At 35.4% G+C, this 18,668-nt stretch overlaps 2 protein-coding genes across 4 annotated transcripts; both read right to left on the bottom strand.

The window, feature by feature from the left end:
• Nucleotides 1–777: 777 nt before the first annotated feature.
• On the bottom strand, nucleotides 778–18,397 carry LOC109188438. The gene is made up of 2 exons (XM_019339129.1): nucleotides 18,388–18,397; nucleotides 778–1,633 (listed from the first exon to the last, which is right to left on the bottom strand). The coding sequence occupies exon 2, from the start codon at nucleotides 1,363–1,365 to the stop codon at nucleotides 796–798; it is 570 nt and encodes a 189-aa protein (XP_019194674.1). The 5' UTR covers nucleotides 1,366–1,633; nucleotides 18,388–18,397; the 3' UTR covers nucleotides 778–795.
• LOC109188427 lies at nucleotides 1,661–4,818 on the bottom strand. 3 transcript variants are annotated; one of them, XM_019339107.1, is made up of 3 exons: nucleotides 4,712–4,818; nucleotides 4,516–4,596; nucleotides 1,661–4,036 (listed from the first exon to the last, which is right to left on the bottom strand). In XM_019339107.1, the coding sequence occupies exon 3, from the start codon at nucleotides 4,019–4,021 to the stop codon at nucleotides 2,402–2,404; it is 1,620 nt and encodes a 539-aa protein (XP_019194652.1). In that variant the 5' UTR covers nucleotides 4,022–4,036; nucleotides 4,516–4,596; nucleotides 4,712–4,818; the 3' UTR covers nucleotides 1,661–2,401. The 3 variants fall into 3 exon arrangements, with proteins under 3 accessions (XP_019194652.1, XP_019194642.1, XP_019194662.1); XM_019339097.1 differs by having other exon boundaries at nucleotides 4,516–4,602; XM_019339117.1 differs by having other exon boundaries at nucleotides 1,661–4,052; nucleotides 4,516–4,602.
• Nucleotides 18,398–18,668: the final 271 nt, after the last annotated feature.

Here is an 18,668-nt window from a genome sequence, read left to right on the forward strand (position 1 = left end):
CAATGTTGAACACTTTCTAGCTGCACACAAGAAAAAAACTCACACAATCAATAGTCAATACCTATTTTTAACTAATAAGGTAAAAATCAATATGTAAAAGTATTGTATACCTTAACATAATCCCAAATTGTATCCTTCAATCCTTTGTCAACTTCATGTCAATCACTGATATTAATATCCAAATGCAACCGAACCAAAGTGCCAATGCAAGACTTGAAGTTCTTCATAAACTGACCGACTGGTCTATGATACTCATCAAACTCAACACTGATTACTTCATATACCTTCTTCTTTTTCAATCTCTTGCAGGTTATGGGACTTCTCGTCTTAGTGATGTAGGATAAGGGAGACAAGAAAAACACAAACAATATAATTCAAACTCAAAGGCTTTAAGTAATATTAAAAACTTGAACTTCTGAATACAAAAACTTGTTTAAATAAAAAACTAAGAAAATAGAAGAGTTGCAAATATTAAAAGCATGCATGGGAAAGGTAAAATAAACATAAAGAGAATTACAAATATTAAAAATATTTAAAGCTAATCCAAATTTTCAATAAAAGTAGCCACCAAACTCCATATCTCTTAGACTTCATGAATGTGACCATCATTGCCTCAATTCATGTACTGCATCACTTAGGCTATGATTTAGACTCTGAGTAGGTTCTGAAGTAGATTGCAAATGATAAACCATGATATTGTATCTGCACATGCAATATATATATGTCAACATAAAATTTTGAAAAAATAATAATCGTTTAACAAGCAAATAAACTTACAATTTTTTAACAAAAAGATTATGTGTGATTATCAATCCACAAGCCCTCCCCATGATCACAACGCGTGTAACTTGTTTCAATGTTATCTTCCCCTAAAGCTTGAATGCCAATAGAAAATGGAAGTGTTTCATCAAAGTGATCATATTCTTCTTCATCCACAACATCTCCAACGTCAACAATACTTCTTTTTCCTTGTAATACAATTGACCACTTGCTATTAACAGGATCAGAAACATAAAAAACTTGTTTTGCTTGAGATGCAAGTATAAATGGCTCATCCTGATAACCCAGCTGACCAAAATCTACTAAAGTCAAACCCAATTCATCTATTCGAACACCTTGTTTGTTATCAACCCAACTACACCGGAATAGAGGAATCCTAAACATTATAAAATCAAATTCCCAAATTTCTTCAATAACACCATAATATGGCATAGCAACATCTACTGGCTTGGTATCTCTGGCACTAGAGTGATCTCTGGATAGTGCTTCTATTGTAACTCCACTGTTTTGCACAGAACTCTTATCATCTTTACGTTTTGTGTAAAACGTATACCCATTAATTTCATATCCTTCATAACAACTCATAAACCAACGAGGGCCATAAGCTAGTCACTTAATGGTTTCACTGATGTTATTTGGAACTTTAGATAACTCTTGCATCACTCTATCTTTGAACCATCTTATAAATGTGCGGTTGTGTTCATTGGTCACCCACCTTTCACTCTTTGAAGTATTTTCATGCCTTAACATGGACAGGTGTTCATCCAAGTATGGATGAACCTCAGGTTCATGTTGCAATACAAGGCGGTGAGCTTTATCACGCATTTCAGCTTTTTGTGAAACTACTTTATACCTTTCCCTGTAAGTTTACCCTCGAGATTTAGGAACACCAATGGATTCAACATTTGCCAAATAATCCGTACAAAACTCAACCACCTCCTCAGCAACATAACCTTCAATGATACTACCTTCTGGTTGAAACCGATTTTTCACATATCCTTTCAGTATCCCCATGAATTTCTCAAACGGATACATACATCTTAAAAACACTGGACCACACATCTTAATTTCTCTCACCAAATGAACAATTAAGTGCACCATAATGTCAAAGAATGAGGGAGGGAAATACATTTCAAATTGACACAAAGTCACTACCACTTCTGCCTGCAAATCATCCAATACCTCAATATCAACAACTTTACTACAAATAACATTGAAAAAGAAACAAAGCTTTATAGTGGCATGCCTAACATATTTTGGTAAAACATCTCGAATAGCCACGGGTAACATGTGCTGCATTAAAATATGGCAATCATGAGGCTTCATACGAACCAACTTCAAATCCTTCATTGAAACAAGTTTTTTAATATTGGATGAGTAACCTTTAGGAACCTTCACATCATTCAAGCATCCACAAAAGCTTGTTTTCTCTTTTTCAGACATAGTATAACAAGCTGGAGGTAAGTATGTCCGCTTTCCTGATTTTTGCGATGCTAACTTATCTCGTATTCCCATTTCTACCATACCTTTTCTAGCTTTAATGTCATCTTTAGTCTTACCCTGGATATTCAATAATGTCCCAACAATACTGTCACAAACATTTTTCTCCACATCCATCAAATCAAGACAATGTCGTACAAATAAATACTCCCAATATGGTAGATCTCAAAATATTGACTTTTTTTTTCCAAAGATTATTTTCAGCAGGTTTAGATGTTTTGCCCAAATCAACATTAAGATGTTTAACTCTTTCATAAACCACACGCCCTGATAATGGAAAGCGGGCAACTCGTGTCTCAGCTTTTCCATTAAAACACTTTATCATCTTTCGATAAGGATGACCAATAGGGAGAAAGATCCGATGATTCATCAAGACATTTTTTTTACTGTTGCTCAACCAAAGATCACTTGTTTCATCTTCACAAATAGGGCATGCCTTCGCTCCTTTAGTATTATAGCCTGACAAGTTATCATATGTTGAAAAATCATTTATTGTGCAAAATACCATGGCTTGCAAAGTGAAGTTTGTTTGACTATATGCATCAAACACCGTCACACCTTCGTTCCACAACATTTTTAAATCTTCCACAAGTGGTGCTAAGTACACATCTATGTCATCTGGTTGTTTAGGCCCTGAAATAAGCAATGACAGCATGATGTACTTGCGCTTCAAACACAACCAAGGAGGAAGATTGTAAGCAACCAAAAGAACCGGCCAAGTGTTATGTCGACTATTAATGTTACCATGGGGGTTCATTCCACCGATGCATAACCCAAGCCTAAGATTCCTGTTTTCATTACCAAATTCAGGAAATGCTCTATCAATGTCCCTCCATTGAGAAGAATCGGCTGGGTGTCTTAATTTTCCATCATTTTTTCTCCCTTTAGCATGCCATTGCAAATATTTCGCATCAATTGGATTTGCAAACAAACGTTTGATCCTCGGAATTATTGGTAAATACCATAACACCTTCACCGGAGGGCCTTTCTTACCCCCACACCCATCATCAACACTCTTTCTTTTGTAACGTGACGCCCCACACTTTGGACACACATGTAAATCACTGTACTCTTTCCAATAGAGTACACAATCATTTAGACATGCATGTATTTTCTTAATCTCCATACCCAACAGACACAACATTTTCTTTGCCTCATAAGTTGAAATAGGAAGCTCATTATCATCAGGAAGCATGTCTTTTAAAAGTTCTAATAACTGCGTAAAGCTCTTATCACTGCACCCATTCTCTGCTTTTAATTTATATAATTTTAACACAGCAGATAACTTTGTAAATCTACTACACCCAGAGAACAAAGGTTTTTCTGAATCAACAAACAAACTTTCAAATACATGAGGCAATTCACTAAAATTTCCTTGAATATCACGCATGATTTCATCTATTCGATCATTCTCTCCATTTTTCTCCCTGTCTACATTCTTTTCATTATCATCATTCTCTTCATCATTGCATATGGTGTTTGTACTAGGAAGTACACTTTCACCATGCCATATCCACCGGTTATAACCTTTCTTAAACCCACGGCATATTAAATGGCTCTTCACTTGCTCAAAACTACAAAATTTCCTCAGATTCTTACAATCACAACAGGGGCACACTAGAAATTCTTCAGCATTTTTACTTTTATTTTCTTCAGCATATTTTAGAAAATTTTCAACCCCTTGCATATATTCAAACGTATTACGTTTCCCATACATCCAGCTACGATCCGTATCTCCCATTGCAGCACAATCAATCTGTAAAGTTATGAAACTTTAATTGAAGTATATATCATATGAGATATGGACAAATAAAGATGGATGCATTTAGAAACAACAACATTATTATAAATTTATGGGAAATCAATTAGACTTATTATAAGCAATTTTATGATATTGGTAATAATATTCTTGCTTTGACACTGTATCATATCAAACACTGTATTTTTCAGATTGTTTTGACAATAACTATATATACTGCAATCTACAGATGGTGACTTCAGATAATTATACTCTTAATTATGACTTGATGATAAACTTTTCTGGGTTTAAAAAGTTTACTTACTGACTCATTATTCACTGCAAGAATAAATTGAGGGGCAAGGAACACAGAGAAGCAGATCAGAAAAAATGAAAAACTAATATTATTTAAACAGTGCTTGAACATTCACTCACACTAAAAATATGTATAAAAAATTTAAATAAAAGAAGAAGAAGAGAAAAGAAAATATATATACCTGGTGGCAGTTCAGCAGGTGTATCAGACTATCAGTACGTCATCGTTGCCGGCGGCCAAAACAACACACCAGAAGTAGGTGCTAGTGCTGCCATGCACAAACCAAGAAATTATTAGTCACAACCAAGAAATTATTAGCCAACACCAGCACCAGAAGTTTCAGTGCGTGATGCTGTGAGTGTGAGACAGAAACTAACCTCACCCTGCAGCACCAGAAGATCGAGATAACGCACCAGAAGTTTCTAAGCTCACGCTGAAGAGATAACGTTGTGGCAACACCTACCCTCACGCCACCGTCGTCAATTGCTGGGAGTCATAACAGTCGGAGCTGCGCGTCAATCACTAAGGCTTCTTTTTTGGGAGATAGCAGAGAAGAGTACTTTTTTTTTTTTTGGGAGGAGTGGTCAATGGCCAGCTTAGGCTTTTCTAATTGTTATTGCCAAAGACAATAGGCGTCCAATTTACCTACAACGGACGCCTATTGTTGGCCGAAAATTCCAAACAACTGAACAGGCACTTCGACCCGAAATGTGCTCATCTGGGTGCTATTTACAGTATTATTTTAAAAATGTCACCACTGTTTTAATCTCTTTTTAAAGTCACAATAGCAATTAACGGTAAAGGTACCAAAAATGAGTATAGAATATGGGAATAATCTTGAAAGTTTAATTGACTCTTAGTGAAAGTTATAAGAGCATCATTATCAGAGATTTTTTTCTATTTTTTTAAAATAGTGTGTGGTAATGTGGAGGAAAGAGAAGTGGAGGGAGAGAAGATTAGGGAGTCTCTGCAAGTCATGGTTTTTGAAACACTGATGGCCTTAGAAAAAATAAAAAATAAATAAAAAAAAGCCACGTTGTGGACGTTTTGCACGCAGACTATCTGACAGTGCATTTAATATTATTTTTAAAAAAAAATTCAATTCAATTTTGTATTATTATTATTATTATTTTTTTCTGTTTTCTCTCTTTTCTCATATTCTCTTTCCTAATCACACTTATAAAAACTCTTTAAAAATCGCAAAAAATTCTACCATTGTGAATGCTCTAATGAATGTTATGTCAATATGTCATGGACCCGGGTCCACCTTATAGATTTTGCAAGGTGGACCCAGGTTCAAAACAATCGTTATATCGTGCATCAGGGCGCATAATGCATTGTGCGCTCTGGCCAAAACGATGTCATTTTACTTAACAAGTCTGTTATAATTTTTTTTTTTTTTTACACTCGTGATTATGTGTATTATGTTAAGAGTTTCTGTGTATTTTGTTAATAGTTTCTGTGTATTATGTTAAGAGTTTGTGTGTATTATGTATTATGTTAGATTATGTGTATTATGTTAGGAGTTCATGTGTATTCTACTATACAATTCTGTACCTTCGAAACAGAGTTTTTTTTTTTTTTTTTTTTTTTTTTTTTTTTTTTTTTTTTTTTTTTTTTTAGAAGTTAACGGCAGAAACGGGAAACAGAGTTTCAAAAAAAAAAAAAACAAAAACAAAATAGATACAAAAGGACGTCGTTTTGGGTCAGGGCGCGCAATGCATTGTGCACCCTGGTGCACGATATAATTTGCCAGTTCAAAACGATGTAGTTTGCGTGTGTGAAAATAATGGTGCTGTTAGTACGTGGCATCGTTTCCTCAGTCCACAATTTGTTTTTTTTTTTTTAAATAATTATTGAAACCAACTCATCGAGTGAATATTCAGTTCTGTAACTGTGAATATAGAGTTCTTTAATTGTGAATATAGAGTTATGAAATTTTAAATATAGAATTATGAAATTGTGAATATAGAGTTCTGTAATTATAAATATAGAGTTAAAAAATTATAAATATAGAGTTCAAAATTTGTGAATATAGAGTTCTGTAATTATGAATATTGAGTTATGTAATTTTGTATATTGAGATCTAAAATTGTGAATATTCAGTTCTAAAATTGTGAATATAGAGTTCTAAAATTGTGAATATAAAGTTCAAAAATTGGGAATATAAAGGAACGAATTCTGAAGACAAACAGCAAGAAATGAAGCATTTTTTTTTTATAATTCAAACGACGTCGTTTTGAAGAAAAACGACACTGTTTTGGACCGGGTCCACAACATAATTTCCCAAGTTATACTGATTTCTTCATATATAAAAATGAATGATATAAAGTAATGCAACCCAAACTACTAAAAAACCATTAAGAGTACTAGTTGGGCCAATCGCAAGGTCTAAGTCCAAACAATTAAGATAACTCTTTATTAGTTGGCAATTTATCGTGAATATTATGAATAAAAATAATGTACATTTTGTGTTAAAATAATGTACATTGCGTGTTATAATTAATAATGTACATTATGTGTTAAAATAATGTACATTACGTGTTAGAACAATGAAACATCTGGGGTAATATAATGTAAATTATGTTTTAAAATAGTGTACAATTTGCTTTAGAATAATGTACATTATGTTTTAGAATATTGTACGTTATGCGTTATAAAAATGTATATTGCAGCTGAGCGCACGAAAAACTAAAGTTAAGCAAAACTATATCATTTTTGGACCGTGGTCCACGCTATAATTGGTTATGTTCAATGATGACGGAAGTTCAATTCAAGCTAAGAATCATGCTCAACATTTATAACAATTTCAAGGATGATTCAAACATCAAACTAATAGATAAGTCATGCTTTTGTTAGTAAAATAATTTTGTACACGAAGCACGTAACACATCGCATTTTAGAATAAGCCCACGAGTCCCAAGAGCCGTGAAGACCCGCAAAACACAAGTGGCCAGACCCGCGGCAGAATACTCTGCCGCAGGGGCCCCTTGGCCGCGCGGGCTGGGCGGCGAGACTCGGGAATCCCGCTGTGCAAAACGCACTGGGCACGCGAGCTAGCCGGCCGGCCTCCCAGGACCCGCAACCAGGCCCGCATGCCGTCGAGTGGAGACGAGGTAGCCTCGTCTCTCTGCTCTGCTCCATCCCCGGGCATTTTTTGCCCACTTCCAACCTAATACAACTTCCAAATCATACCACCAAGGCAATAATATCAACATTACAACATTCCATAACACATTCCACTCATCAAATACAAGATTAATATCATTTCCAAAGTCCACACATCAACAACAACAGCAAACATACATTCATTAGGCAAATAAGGGAAAAATAATATATTTTGGATATCCATGGATTATACCTCAAGCTTGATTCTTCAAAAGTTAGAATCCCTCCCTAAGCCTCAAGGATATATGATTGTCTTCTCCACCTCCTAGACCCCCATAACCAACCAAACCAAAGAAATACATACAATGTATCATTCACATGCACATACAATACTATATCTATATATCTTAGCTAAAGGGAAGAAGCGAAGATGATGGAGAGTCTTAGAGAATAGAAGATGAGATGAAGAAACCTTACAATATTGATGTCTTCTAGCTAGCTAACTTCTCAGGAGATAGATAGAATGAAATGAGGAGGGATTGAGAGACAAATGAGTGAATAGTAAGCTTTTATACCTAGGGCACAAAGCCCTAGGTCATTCATCAGGCAAAGACACGACAAAGTGAGGGCATTCTGGGAAATTTGGGTTTTGAACTTTGGGTTATAATTTTGGGTCAAAAGTTGGGTTAATTTCATACTATAATACAATATAGTAAATATAGAAATAAGATAGGTTTATTTTGGAATCAAGTTTTGAATGAAACTTGGCTATGATCTGAGGTTCACAGGTTCATCTCAGATTGACTTTTGGGTAAAAGAATATTTTTCCCAAATTGAGTATCGAAAACTAAGGTATATAAATAGACTCTTGTATTTAATTATTCACTATAAGGCCGGGTTCTTGAATACATATTTTATTTATAAAAGACACTAGTCAAGTTAGGAACAAAATATTGGGAAAAGATTTTGACTAGTTTTTTATAAAATAGGCTTAATTGGGAAGAAAAATTTTGGGTTGTTACACCGCCCCTATGCATGAGTTGATTAAGAAAGACACCATCTTCAAATGGGGGCCTTAACAAGAACAAGCTTTTGCTACCTTGAAAGAGAAACTCACCATCGCTCCAGTTCTAGTTTTGCCTTGTTTTGATAGAACTTTTGAACTAGAATGTGATGCTTCTGGCATTGGAATTGGTGTTGTAATGATGCAGGAAAAACACCCAATTGCCTACTTTAGTGAGAATTTGGGTGGCGCAACACTCAACTATCCCACATATGATAAAGAACTTTATGCCATTATACGAGCATTGGAAACTTGTCAACATTATTTATGGTTTAAAGACTTTATTTTACACACGGATCATGAAGCCTTAAAAGATTTGAAAGGCCAAGGTAAGTTGAATAAGAGAGATGCTAATGGCTTGAGTTCATTGAAGTTTTTTCCTTATAAAATTGCTTACAAGAAAGGTACGAAAAACAAAGTGGTTGATGCTTTATCTAGGAGATATTCTTTACTTGCTACTTCACATGCTAAGTTTCTTGGTTTTGATTTCATTAAGTCTCTCTATGGTAGTGATACAGTGTTTGGCGAGATCTATACCTCTTGTGTACAATCTCCTTTTAGAAGGTTTTACTTGTCGGATGGGTTTTTATTTAAGGAAAATAGAGTGTGCATACCTAATTGTTCCTTGCATGTGAGTTTGATCTCTGAATCACATGGAGGTGGTCTTATGGGACACTTCGGTATTTCTAAAACTTATGATGTATTGCATGAACACTTCTATTGGCTTAGAATGAAAACGGATGTTGAGACTTTTGTGAATAAGTGTACTACTTGTCATCATGCTAAGTCTAAATCCCTTCTCCAGGGGCTTTACACACCACTCTATGTTCCTAGCCGCCTGTGACTTGATATTTCGATGGATTTTGTTCTAGGGTTACCTATGAGGTTTAAGAAAAAAGATTCCATTTTTGCTGTAGCTGATCGTTATAGTAAGATGGCCAGATGTATTGCTTGCACTTAAACTGATGATGCAACTCATATTGCTAATCTTTTCTTTGATGAGATTGTTAAACTGCATGGCCTCCCTAAGACTATTGTTTCTGATAGAGATACTAAGTTTCTTAGTCACTTTTGGCATGTTCTGTGGGCTAAAATTGAGACTAAGTTGCTATTTTCTACTACTTTTCATCCTCAAACAGATGGACAAACAGATGGACAAACAGAAGTAGTTAATAGAACCTTATCTTAAATGCTTAGAAGTGTGATCTCTAAAAATATGAAATCATGGGAAGAATGTTTGCCTCATGTTGAGTTTTCTTATAATCGTGCAATACATTCAACCACTAAATGTCTCCTTTTGAAGTTGTCTATGGTCTCAATCCATTATCTCCTATAGACTTACTTACTTTGCCTTACAATCCGCATGATAGCTTAGATAGAGAAGAACATGCCAAGAAAATCATGGAGATGCATGTTAAAGTCAAAGAAAAAATAGAGCGAAGGAATGAACAGATAGCTACTTGAGTGAACAAGGCATGGAAAAAGATCATGTTTGAGCATGGAGATTGAGTGTGGATTCACTTGCGCAATGACCGTTTTCCCTGCGAGGAAGTCTTAGTTGAACCAACATGGAGATGACATGTTTCAAGTTATATCACGGATTGAAGACAACGCTTATAAGGTTGATCTTAGAGGAAAATACAATGTCTCTTCTACTTTCAATGTTTTAGACTTGTCCATGTATGATTGTACAGATTCGAGGGCGAATCATTTTCAAGAAGGAGATGATAATGTAGCCTAGACTACTGAAGATCCATTAAGAGTACCAATTGGGCCAATCACAATGTCTATGTCCAAACAATTAAGACAACTCTTCATTGGTTATGTTCAAAGATGGTGAAAATCCAATTCAAGTCTAATTCTAAAATATGAGAAGAACTCAAGGCTTTTAATAATTGTTTAAGTGCTGATTTTGGGGTTTAAATTAGGCCATATTATTTTTCGTCATCATTAATTTAAAATATTTGACATGAAAGAGAAAACACCAGTTTGTATTTAGAAAAGATTCCTTAAATCATTTTCTAAATAGGATCTTGCTTTCTAGATTAGGTTTAAGACTCTTTTTCCCATTGTATTTAGGATTATAATGTTGCTCCTATACCTATAAATAGGACACAACCATAGCAGTTTTAATTCACGCTTTCGTTCAATAAAACTCTTAAGTTTTTCTTTACACTTGTGTAAAAAACCTTATTGCTAATTGTGGACTCACTTAATTAGTGGCTAGTTCGTCAACTTGACTAGCAATTGATTCATGGACTCGAATCATTCTTCCTTTCTTCAACCTTAGATTTAGTTTCGTGGGCTCGTTCTTGAATCGAAGAAAACTAGATCCGAATCTAGTTGATTGAAGATTGCATCATCGAGGTACTTGAAGCTACAACGAGATTCTTATAAGTCTTTGAGAATTCTGGACTAAGGGTTTCACGTGAGGTCTAAGGTATTTTTGGCCCATCTCTATCTTTGCATTGAGAACAATCATGGGACAATACTATATTTTATTTGGACATACAACTAGGTTCATATCATAAAGTGTTTGCGGGGATTTAGTGGATAATCAAGACATAAAGATTTAACATGGAAACTATTACCGTAAAAACATGGTCTATTACCGTAAAAACATGGTCTTTTTAAGCTAAGGCCGCTAAGCCAAGCCAAATTCACTATGTATAATAATGTATAATACATGGCTATGGAGTAAAAAAGATGATGAAATATTATATGTAAGAGAAAGTTGTTCTATGTTTGAAGGGAGCCCGGTCCCCATGAGCTTAGTCCCCTTTGTCTGATGTTTGAGTCCTTATATAAGGTCATCTTCTTGTAGTTGCAATTTCCCTTAACATCATGGACACAATCTCACTATTTTAGTCTTGACTCCCTATTCTTTGACTTTTATCATTCTTGATAAATAATGATAATAGAATATCACTTCATTATAAGCACCCCCCCTAAACACAGGCTTGTTGAGCCGCAAAAAAGCTTGTTGGTGAAAGATGTTGGGTGTCGGCCGGGTCGGTCGAGTTCAGCCCCTGCTCGATTCGAAACGTGGCGTTGTGGCTTACTATGGAGGGATGAGGTTAAATAGTTAACGTGTCTACCTACTTATCTCCAATTGATTTTAAGAAGGATATGACAACGACATAATTAACCAAAAAACTATGTGGTTAAGCGAGCTTGACTTATAAGATGGGTGACCCCTTGGGAAGTAAGCATAGTGTATCGCTAAGATCCAATAAATGAAAGTAGAAAACTATCATATGTGAAACCAAATAGCATGTAAAGATAATAACACTCGGAATGTATTTTTAATTACAGGTGTAATCCGGACTATAGTGTGTTGGGGACTAAAGTTGAGACCTTCTCCGTACGAAGCATTTGAAGATGACGTATAATTTCATAGTTGGCGTGCAAGTGCAAAGCACCTAGAGTAAACATTTGAAGCACTGAAAATATATGCATAGGACTATGAGTACATGATTGTTATTATCTCCTGCAAGCTTAATAACACAGGATTAGAGGGTATGCCCTTAATATCATTATTTTAAAATAAATTTCTAAAACAGAAGATATGCTTGGAAATTCATATATTCATTTCTTGTGACCAACCACATACTTATTCATTTTTGAATACTATCAACTCTATTACAATGTAGTATCTGTTCAATATACTTTCTTCATCTATTGTAGCCCAGAGTCAATACCCCACCACATACTTATTCATTGTGACTATTGTTGTAAGTGGTAACACGGAGCTTACCATGTAATTTAGGTGCAGTGGTAGCTGATGGGTGCCAAATTCCATTACTTTTTAGGGTCATTTTGTGGCAAATTTAAGATTGGATTTGTTCTTTTAGTGGTTGAAATGCCTTGAATTGTGATGAAATGTTTTTTTTTTTCCAGGAAAAGTATCATTCATTACACACCAAAAGAATGTCATACACGACTCTAGATCCAAAAGTGATCTAGAATTAGAACTACCAATCTAAGTTGTTTGACGATACAATAAAAAACCAACTTTCTGCTATTGCTTCCACCTCAGCTGCTCCACATAGTCTCACAATCGGCCCTAGCATGCATCAACCCATGTTACTCCATTGCCATAGCGTCACTATGCTCCACCTACAATGTCATAGCCCCCAATTAGGTCATCCAAGAGGTGAGACCTAGTCTAAACCACACGGGCTCCATGCTACTCACCATTGACTCGGATCTCACATATGCAAGTCACTATAGGTAGTTTCCACCCTCTAAATCTGTTAGTCAAGCAATTACATTACCCATGATCCTTCGACTCTTCCCACAATGGTCCATCCCACACTTCAAAATGGCAAAGTCCTATGGAGATCCACTTTTGATCCCTTGCCCCCACCCTTAGGCCAATAAGGATAGGCATCCCCGTGTAGCGAACTACATTTTGTCGGAGAGCCCATTTTGTCCCCAACCTAAAGCAATGAGAACTACCCCCAAGGCTAAAGAAAGCCCCCCTGCACAGCGTACTGTGTTTTAAACCAGATGAACACTTTATACTAAAGCCAAGGGCAATAAAACAAGGGAGCCCACCCTCTAGGTAAAAAGGCAAGTCAAGCCCGTACAGAGTTTCCCGGGAAGACCCTTTTGTGCCCCACCTAGAGCGATGAGCCAATGCACCACCACCATTCCAGCATTTCAAACTTTCCGTTTTTCAGCCTCTTTTTCCATTCTATTCCTTCCTTTTCTGTTTTTCCTTTTCCTTTTCTTTTGATTTTTCCTTCTGTTTTCATTTTCCATAGCAGCCATTTTCCTGATGAAATGTGTTTGAAGGCTATGTTTGAGGCACTTTTATGTTTTGTAGGAAAAATGAGCTGTATTGGACAAAAAAATGAGCCAAAATTAAAAGGAAGCTTGAAGTATACTATTACGAGCTCCATTATGCTCGTAACTCGACTCATAGTACTCGTGATCAAAAACTCAATTTTGATATTACAAGCGCTATTACACTTGTTACTTGGTTTGTAGCAAGGAGCATCAGAAGGTAAGTTATGTTACTATGAATAAAGTAACGCTTGTAGTGGGTCTCGTAGCAAGGAGCATCAGAACCTCATCTCTATTACTATGAGTGACATTACGCTCGTAATTGTTCACGTAGAAACAATCATCAGAATCCTGGATATGTTGTTATGAGGCGAGTTACGCACGTAACGAGAACTCAGGTGTATCCATGAACAATAGTTATTGTGTGGCCTGTGGTCCAAATAGCTGTGTGGACCACGGTCCAAAAACGACGTCATTTCGCGTAATTTTTTTTTCACGTGATCCACTGCAACATACATTTTTATAACTCATAATATACATTATTCTAACTCATAAAGTACATTATCTTACCCCAGAACCCATAAGTTTCATTATTCTAACACATAATGTGCATTATTCTAACACATTATGTACATTATTATAACACATAAAGTGCATTATTCTAAATCATAAAATTCAACAACGTCGTTTTGGACCGTCGTTCACATAGTTGTGTGGACCATAATTTGCCATCCACAAACTATAAAAGGGGAGAGTTAGAATTTTGAAATGAGCTTTTGTTCTTTCTAGGTTTTTCCTTATACTGTATAGCTTTGGAGCTCTTTTTCCTTTACAAATTCCAAACACTTTAGACTATATAGATTTTAATACTTGTTAGATTCAATTTCCAATTACAAGTTTTACATTCTATTGCACTTTTGGATTCAAGATTTGAAGAATTTCATCCTTTATAGAGAAGTTTTCTTCCTTTACATTCCTTGGACTTTTGTATTTTGTTTTGATCAAACTGCTTTATTGTCTTGTGCTTATGATGGATATAGGGATTGTGCTTTTATTGTTAAATTCATTGTCATTCATTTCTTAGGATGTGTGAGTAGATTCCTAGATCATAATATAAAATAGGGTTTTGGGATAATGTGGTCTTGAATTGGTTAATTAGGGAGATGAGACTTGATGTGATGATGTTGATTAATATGATTGGGTTCCGATTAGAAAATGATAAGATTTTGATAAATGAGTAAGAATGTAATGAATATTACATAAGTGAGGAAATAGAGTAAAGAAGTGATGGAGATGAAGGTAATAAATTGGTGATGATTTGTAAATTAAAAATCGGAAAAATGTATTTAAACTATATACAAAGTGTCATTGTGTGGTGAGTACAGACTTATGGCAATGTTAGCCTGACACTGCTGGAAATCTCGCATTTTCCGTCCAACGTCAGTTGGACGGAAAACGCGATATATTGGTCGGAAATGACGTTTCCGTCCAACATACTGTCCAAAACGAACGTTCGGAAAATCCGTTGTCGAAAATTCCGTCCAACCACAATATTTCGTCGAAAATAGCGTCCAACGAACAAAAATTGGACTGAAATTCCTGATAAAAACCCACCATTTAAAATGTGGAAATTTTCATCCAATATTTATTGTTGGTCAAAAATTCTGACCAACGTTGGACGGAAAATGAGCATATCATACTTTCGTGTTTTCCTTCCAATTGTTGGACGGAAATTCTGACGAACTGTTGGATGGAAATATCATGTACTAAATGTTATAAATTTCCTTCCAACTGTTGGTAGGAAAATCCTAAATCATATTAAATACATTTATTATTTTTATATTATCATAATTTTATTTCTACTTGCTATTAATAAATTATATCACCAACAAATCAATGAACACACTAAATTTCAAATTGAAAATATATTTAAACATAAAAAATATTTATAACAAAAATATAGTCATATTCATAGTACTTGCAACAACATGCTATTTCCATACACCAAATACATGTTAGGAACAAGTATGTACATGCTATTTCCATACACCAAATACATGTTAGGAACAAGTATGTACATGCTATTTCCATACACCAAATACATGTTAGGAACAAGTATGTACATGCTATTTCCATACAGTCCCCTACAATTCACCTCTATAAGACCACTATCAAAATCTAATTTGGTACCTGTATTTGGAGTTGGGTCAAACCATTCACAATTAAACAACACCACCCTTTTCAATGAAATATTTGGGTACTCAATTTCAACAACCTCTTTCAAAGTGCCGAAGAAACATGATTCATCATGTGACAAACTTGTCCCCTTTATGGACACTCCAAAATTATTTGTTGACTTTCGAACACAATGTTCTTTGGTTTGAAACTTAAAACCATTAACAACATACCCATTATATGTACTAGCTTGCAGTAGTGGGCCGCATGCCAAATCAATCAACGATTGGTCACAAATATTATTTCCAGGATTGTAAACCTGCAATGTTTAATAGTTAAAATTAGTTAATTGCATATATGAATTACAAAAAATAAAAAATAAAAAATATAAGGATATTATTCTTATAATATTACATAATCTTTAAACCAGCTTGCAAAATTCTTTTCGACTTCATTATCAATGTCTTCATCAGTGACACCCGGATTGTACTGCCGTAAACCTGTCTCATACAACCTACAAAGAAAACAATTGTAAAATGTCCAATACAAACAATGCATTTAAATAAAGGCATAGTGCATACCTTAAAATTGGCTGTACCTCTTCACAGTTAAGCAATATATATTGATGAGCTACGAACAGCGCTTTAGTGTCCAAATATCTTTGACCTTTCGCGCCGATTGGACGGCCTGGTCGATTAAAAATTGATAAAGTTGTCGGCAAGTTAGGGTCAATTCCACCATCGTTCAAATTTCGACCAATCCGAGTCCTCCTACTTTGCACATTATCTTCAAAGTAAAATGATGCAAAATGTGTTGTCTCTTCAATCAAGTATGCATCACATATCGACCCTTCAACATATCTCTTATTCTTCATTTTAGATTTGAGATGGTTAATGAACCTTTCAAATGGATACATCCAACGATATTGGACTGGACCACCTAGACGTGCTTCATTAGCCAAGTGTACAGGTAAATGCTCCATGCAATCAAACATCGCTGGCGGAAAAATACGCTCTAACTTACAGAGTATAAGGACAATGGAAGTATTCATTTCATTCAACGTGTCAACCCTGAGAGAAGTTGAGCATAGATCTCGAAAAAATCTGCTTAACTCAACTAAAGCCTTCCAGTGTGATTTTGGCAAAAACATAAAGGCACTTGGCAGAAGACATTGCATAAAAATGTGACAATCATGACTTTTCATCCCACACAATTTTGAACACTTTGAATCAACACAGTTACTTATATTTGAAGAAAACCCATCAGGTAATTTTAGAGTTCTTAACCACTCGTACACAACAATCTGCTGATCTTGGCTCAAACTGTAACTCGCCTTCGGCATAAGACATCGACCATTATGTTCCACCAATTCGAGTTGTGGCCTATGACATATCTCTTTTATATCCAAACGAGCAGCAGGTTTGTCTTTATTTTTTCTAGTTCCTTTAACATCCATAACTGTGTAGAAGATGTTATCAAACACATTCTTCTCTATATGCATGACATCAAGGTTATGACGGATGAGGTTATCTTTCCAATATGGTAAATCCCGAATATACTTCTTTTCTTCCAATTATGTGAACATCCAAACCCTTCAAGTCGACCGATTGGCCCATTAGTATTTTTTGGCAACATCTCAATAGTAGGCAACAACTCTTCCCCTGTCAAAATCCTTGGGGGTCTTGATTTCTCTACCCGATGTTTTAAGAAGGAATCACGAATTTTTTTAAAAGGGTGATCCATTGGAAGAAATTGTTGATGACAATCAAACCAACATGTTTTACGCCCATTATTTAAATAGAAAGATTTAGTATAATGAGTGCAATAAGGGCATGCTAGTTTTCCTGCTGTTTGCCATCCAGATAACATACCATAGGCAGGAAAGTCATTGATGGTCCACATCAACATAGCTCGCATCATAAAGTTTTGCTTTAACGAGACATCATAAGTTAAAACCCCTATATCCCATAGCAACTGAAGCTCATCGATTAAAGGTTGCAGATACACATCAATATTCGCCTTTGGGTTGTGTTCCCCAGGAATAATACAAGTTAAGAATATATACGGGGTAGTCATGCACATTGAAGGTGGAAGATTATATGGAACAACCATAACCGGCCAACAAGAATATGATTTAGCATTTAAATCAAAAGGAGAAAACCCGTCAGCACACAAACCTAGTCTTACATTCCGAGGATTTGCTGCAAAGTTGGGATACTGAGTATCAAAGTGTTTCCACGCTTCACCATCTGAAGGATGACACATAATACCTGGTTGACGGCGATTTTCATAATGCCACCTCATGTGCTCAGCAGAACTTTGTGATGCATACAATCGTTGTAATCTAAGGATGAGAGGCAAGTAATGCATCCTTTTCTTAGGAACTTCTTTCCCACGAGCACAAGTAGGCGATCGTGGTTTAAATCGAGCCTCGCCACAAAACTTACAATGTCTCTCATTGATATCAGACTTATAGTACAACATACAACTATTAACACAACAATCAATCTTTTCATGATCAAGCCCAAGCTTTGAAATCAATTTCTCTGAATCATAATAACTAAATGGCACTCGATTATTTGGACCCATTATATGCTTATTGTACTCAAATATTTGATCCATTGCTAGCTGTGAAATGTTAAAAGTTGCCTTTATATTCATCATCTTCAACACATATGACAACTTTGTTTCATCAACACAACTAGGTGACAAAGGTTGTCTAGCGGTGTTTAATAAATCATAAAAGTTTTGTGCACTTGTATGTGACTCTTCTTCTTGGTTATTTTCCACATGAAATGGAATAAATGATGAACCACCTACATCAAACACCATTGTTTCATATTGATTATTTTCGTTACGTGTCTCCAAAACTTGTTCGTTTACTGTAGGAATAGGTTCACCATGACAAGTCCATACCCAATAATACGGTTCAAATCCTTTCTTATACAAGTGAACACGGACATCATCAGCAGATAAGTGTACTCTATTCTTGCATTTACTACATGGACACCTAATTGTATTTGTCAACTCGTATACAGAAAGTGTACATGCATACTTAACAAATTGCTCAACACCAGCTAAAAACTCATCAGTGATTCCCCTCTTTCCAGGTAACAATCGATTATACATCCATTTTCGATGTTCTGGTATACTTTCCATATATACCTAGTATTAAAATACAAATATCACAAAATCAC

Source organism: Ipomoea nil, unplaced genomic scaffold, assembly GCF_001879475.1.
Source record: "Ipomoea nil cultivar Tokyo-kokei standard unplaced genomic scaffold, Asagao_1.1 scaffold0193, whole genome shotgun sequence".
Lineage (NCBI taxonomy): Eukaryota > Viridiplantae > Streptophyta > Magnoliopsida > Solanales > Convolvulaceae > Ipomoea > Ipomoea nil.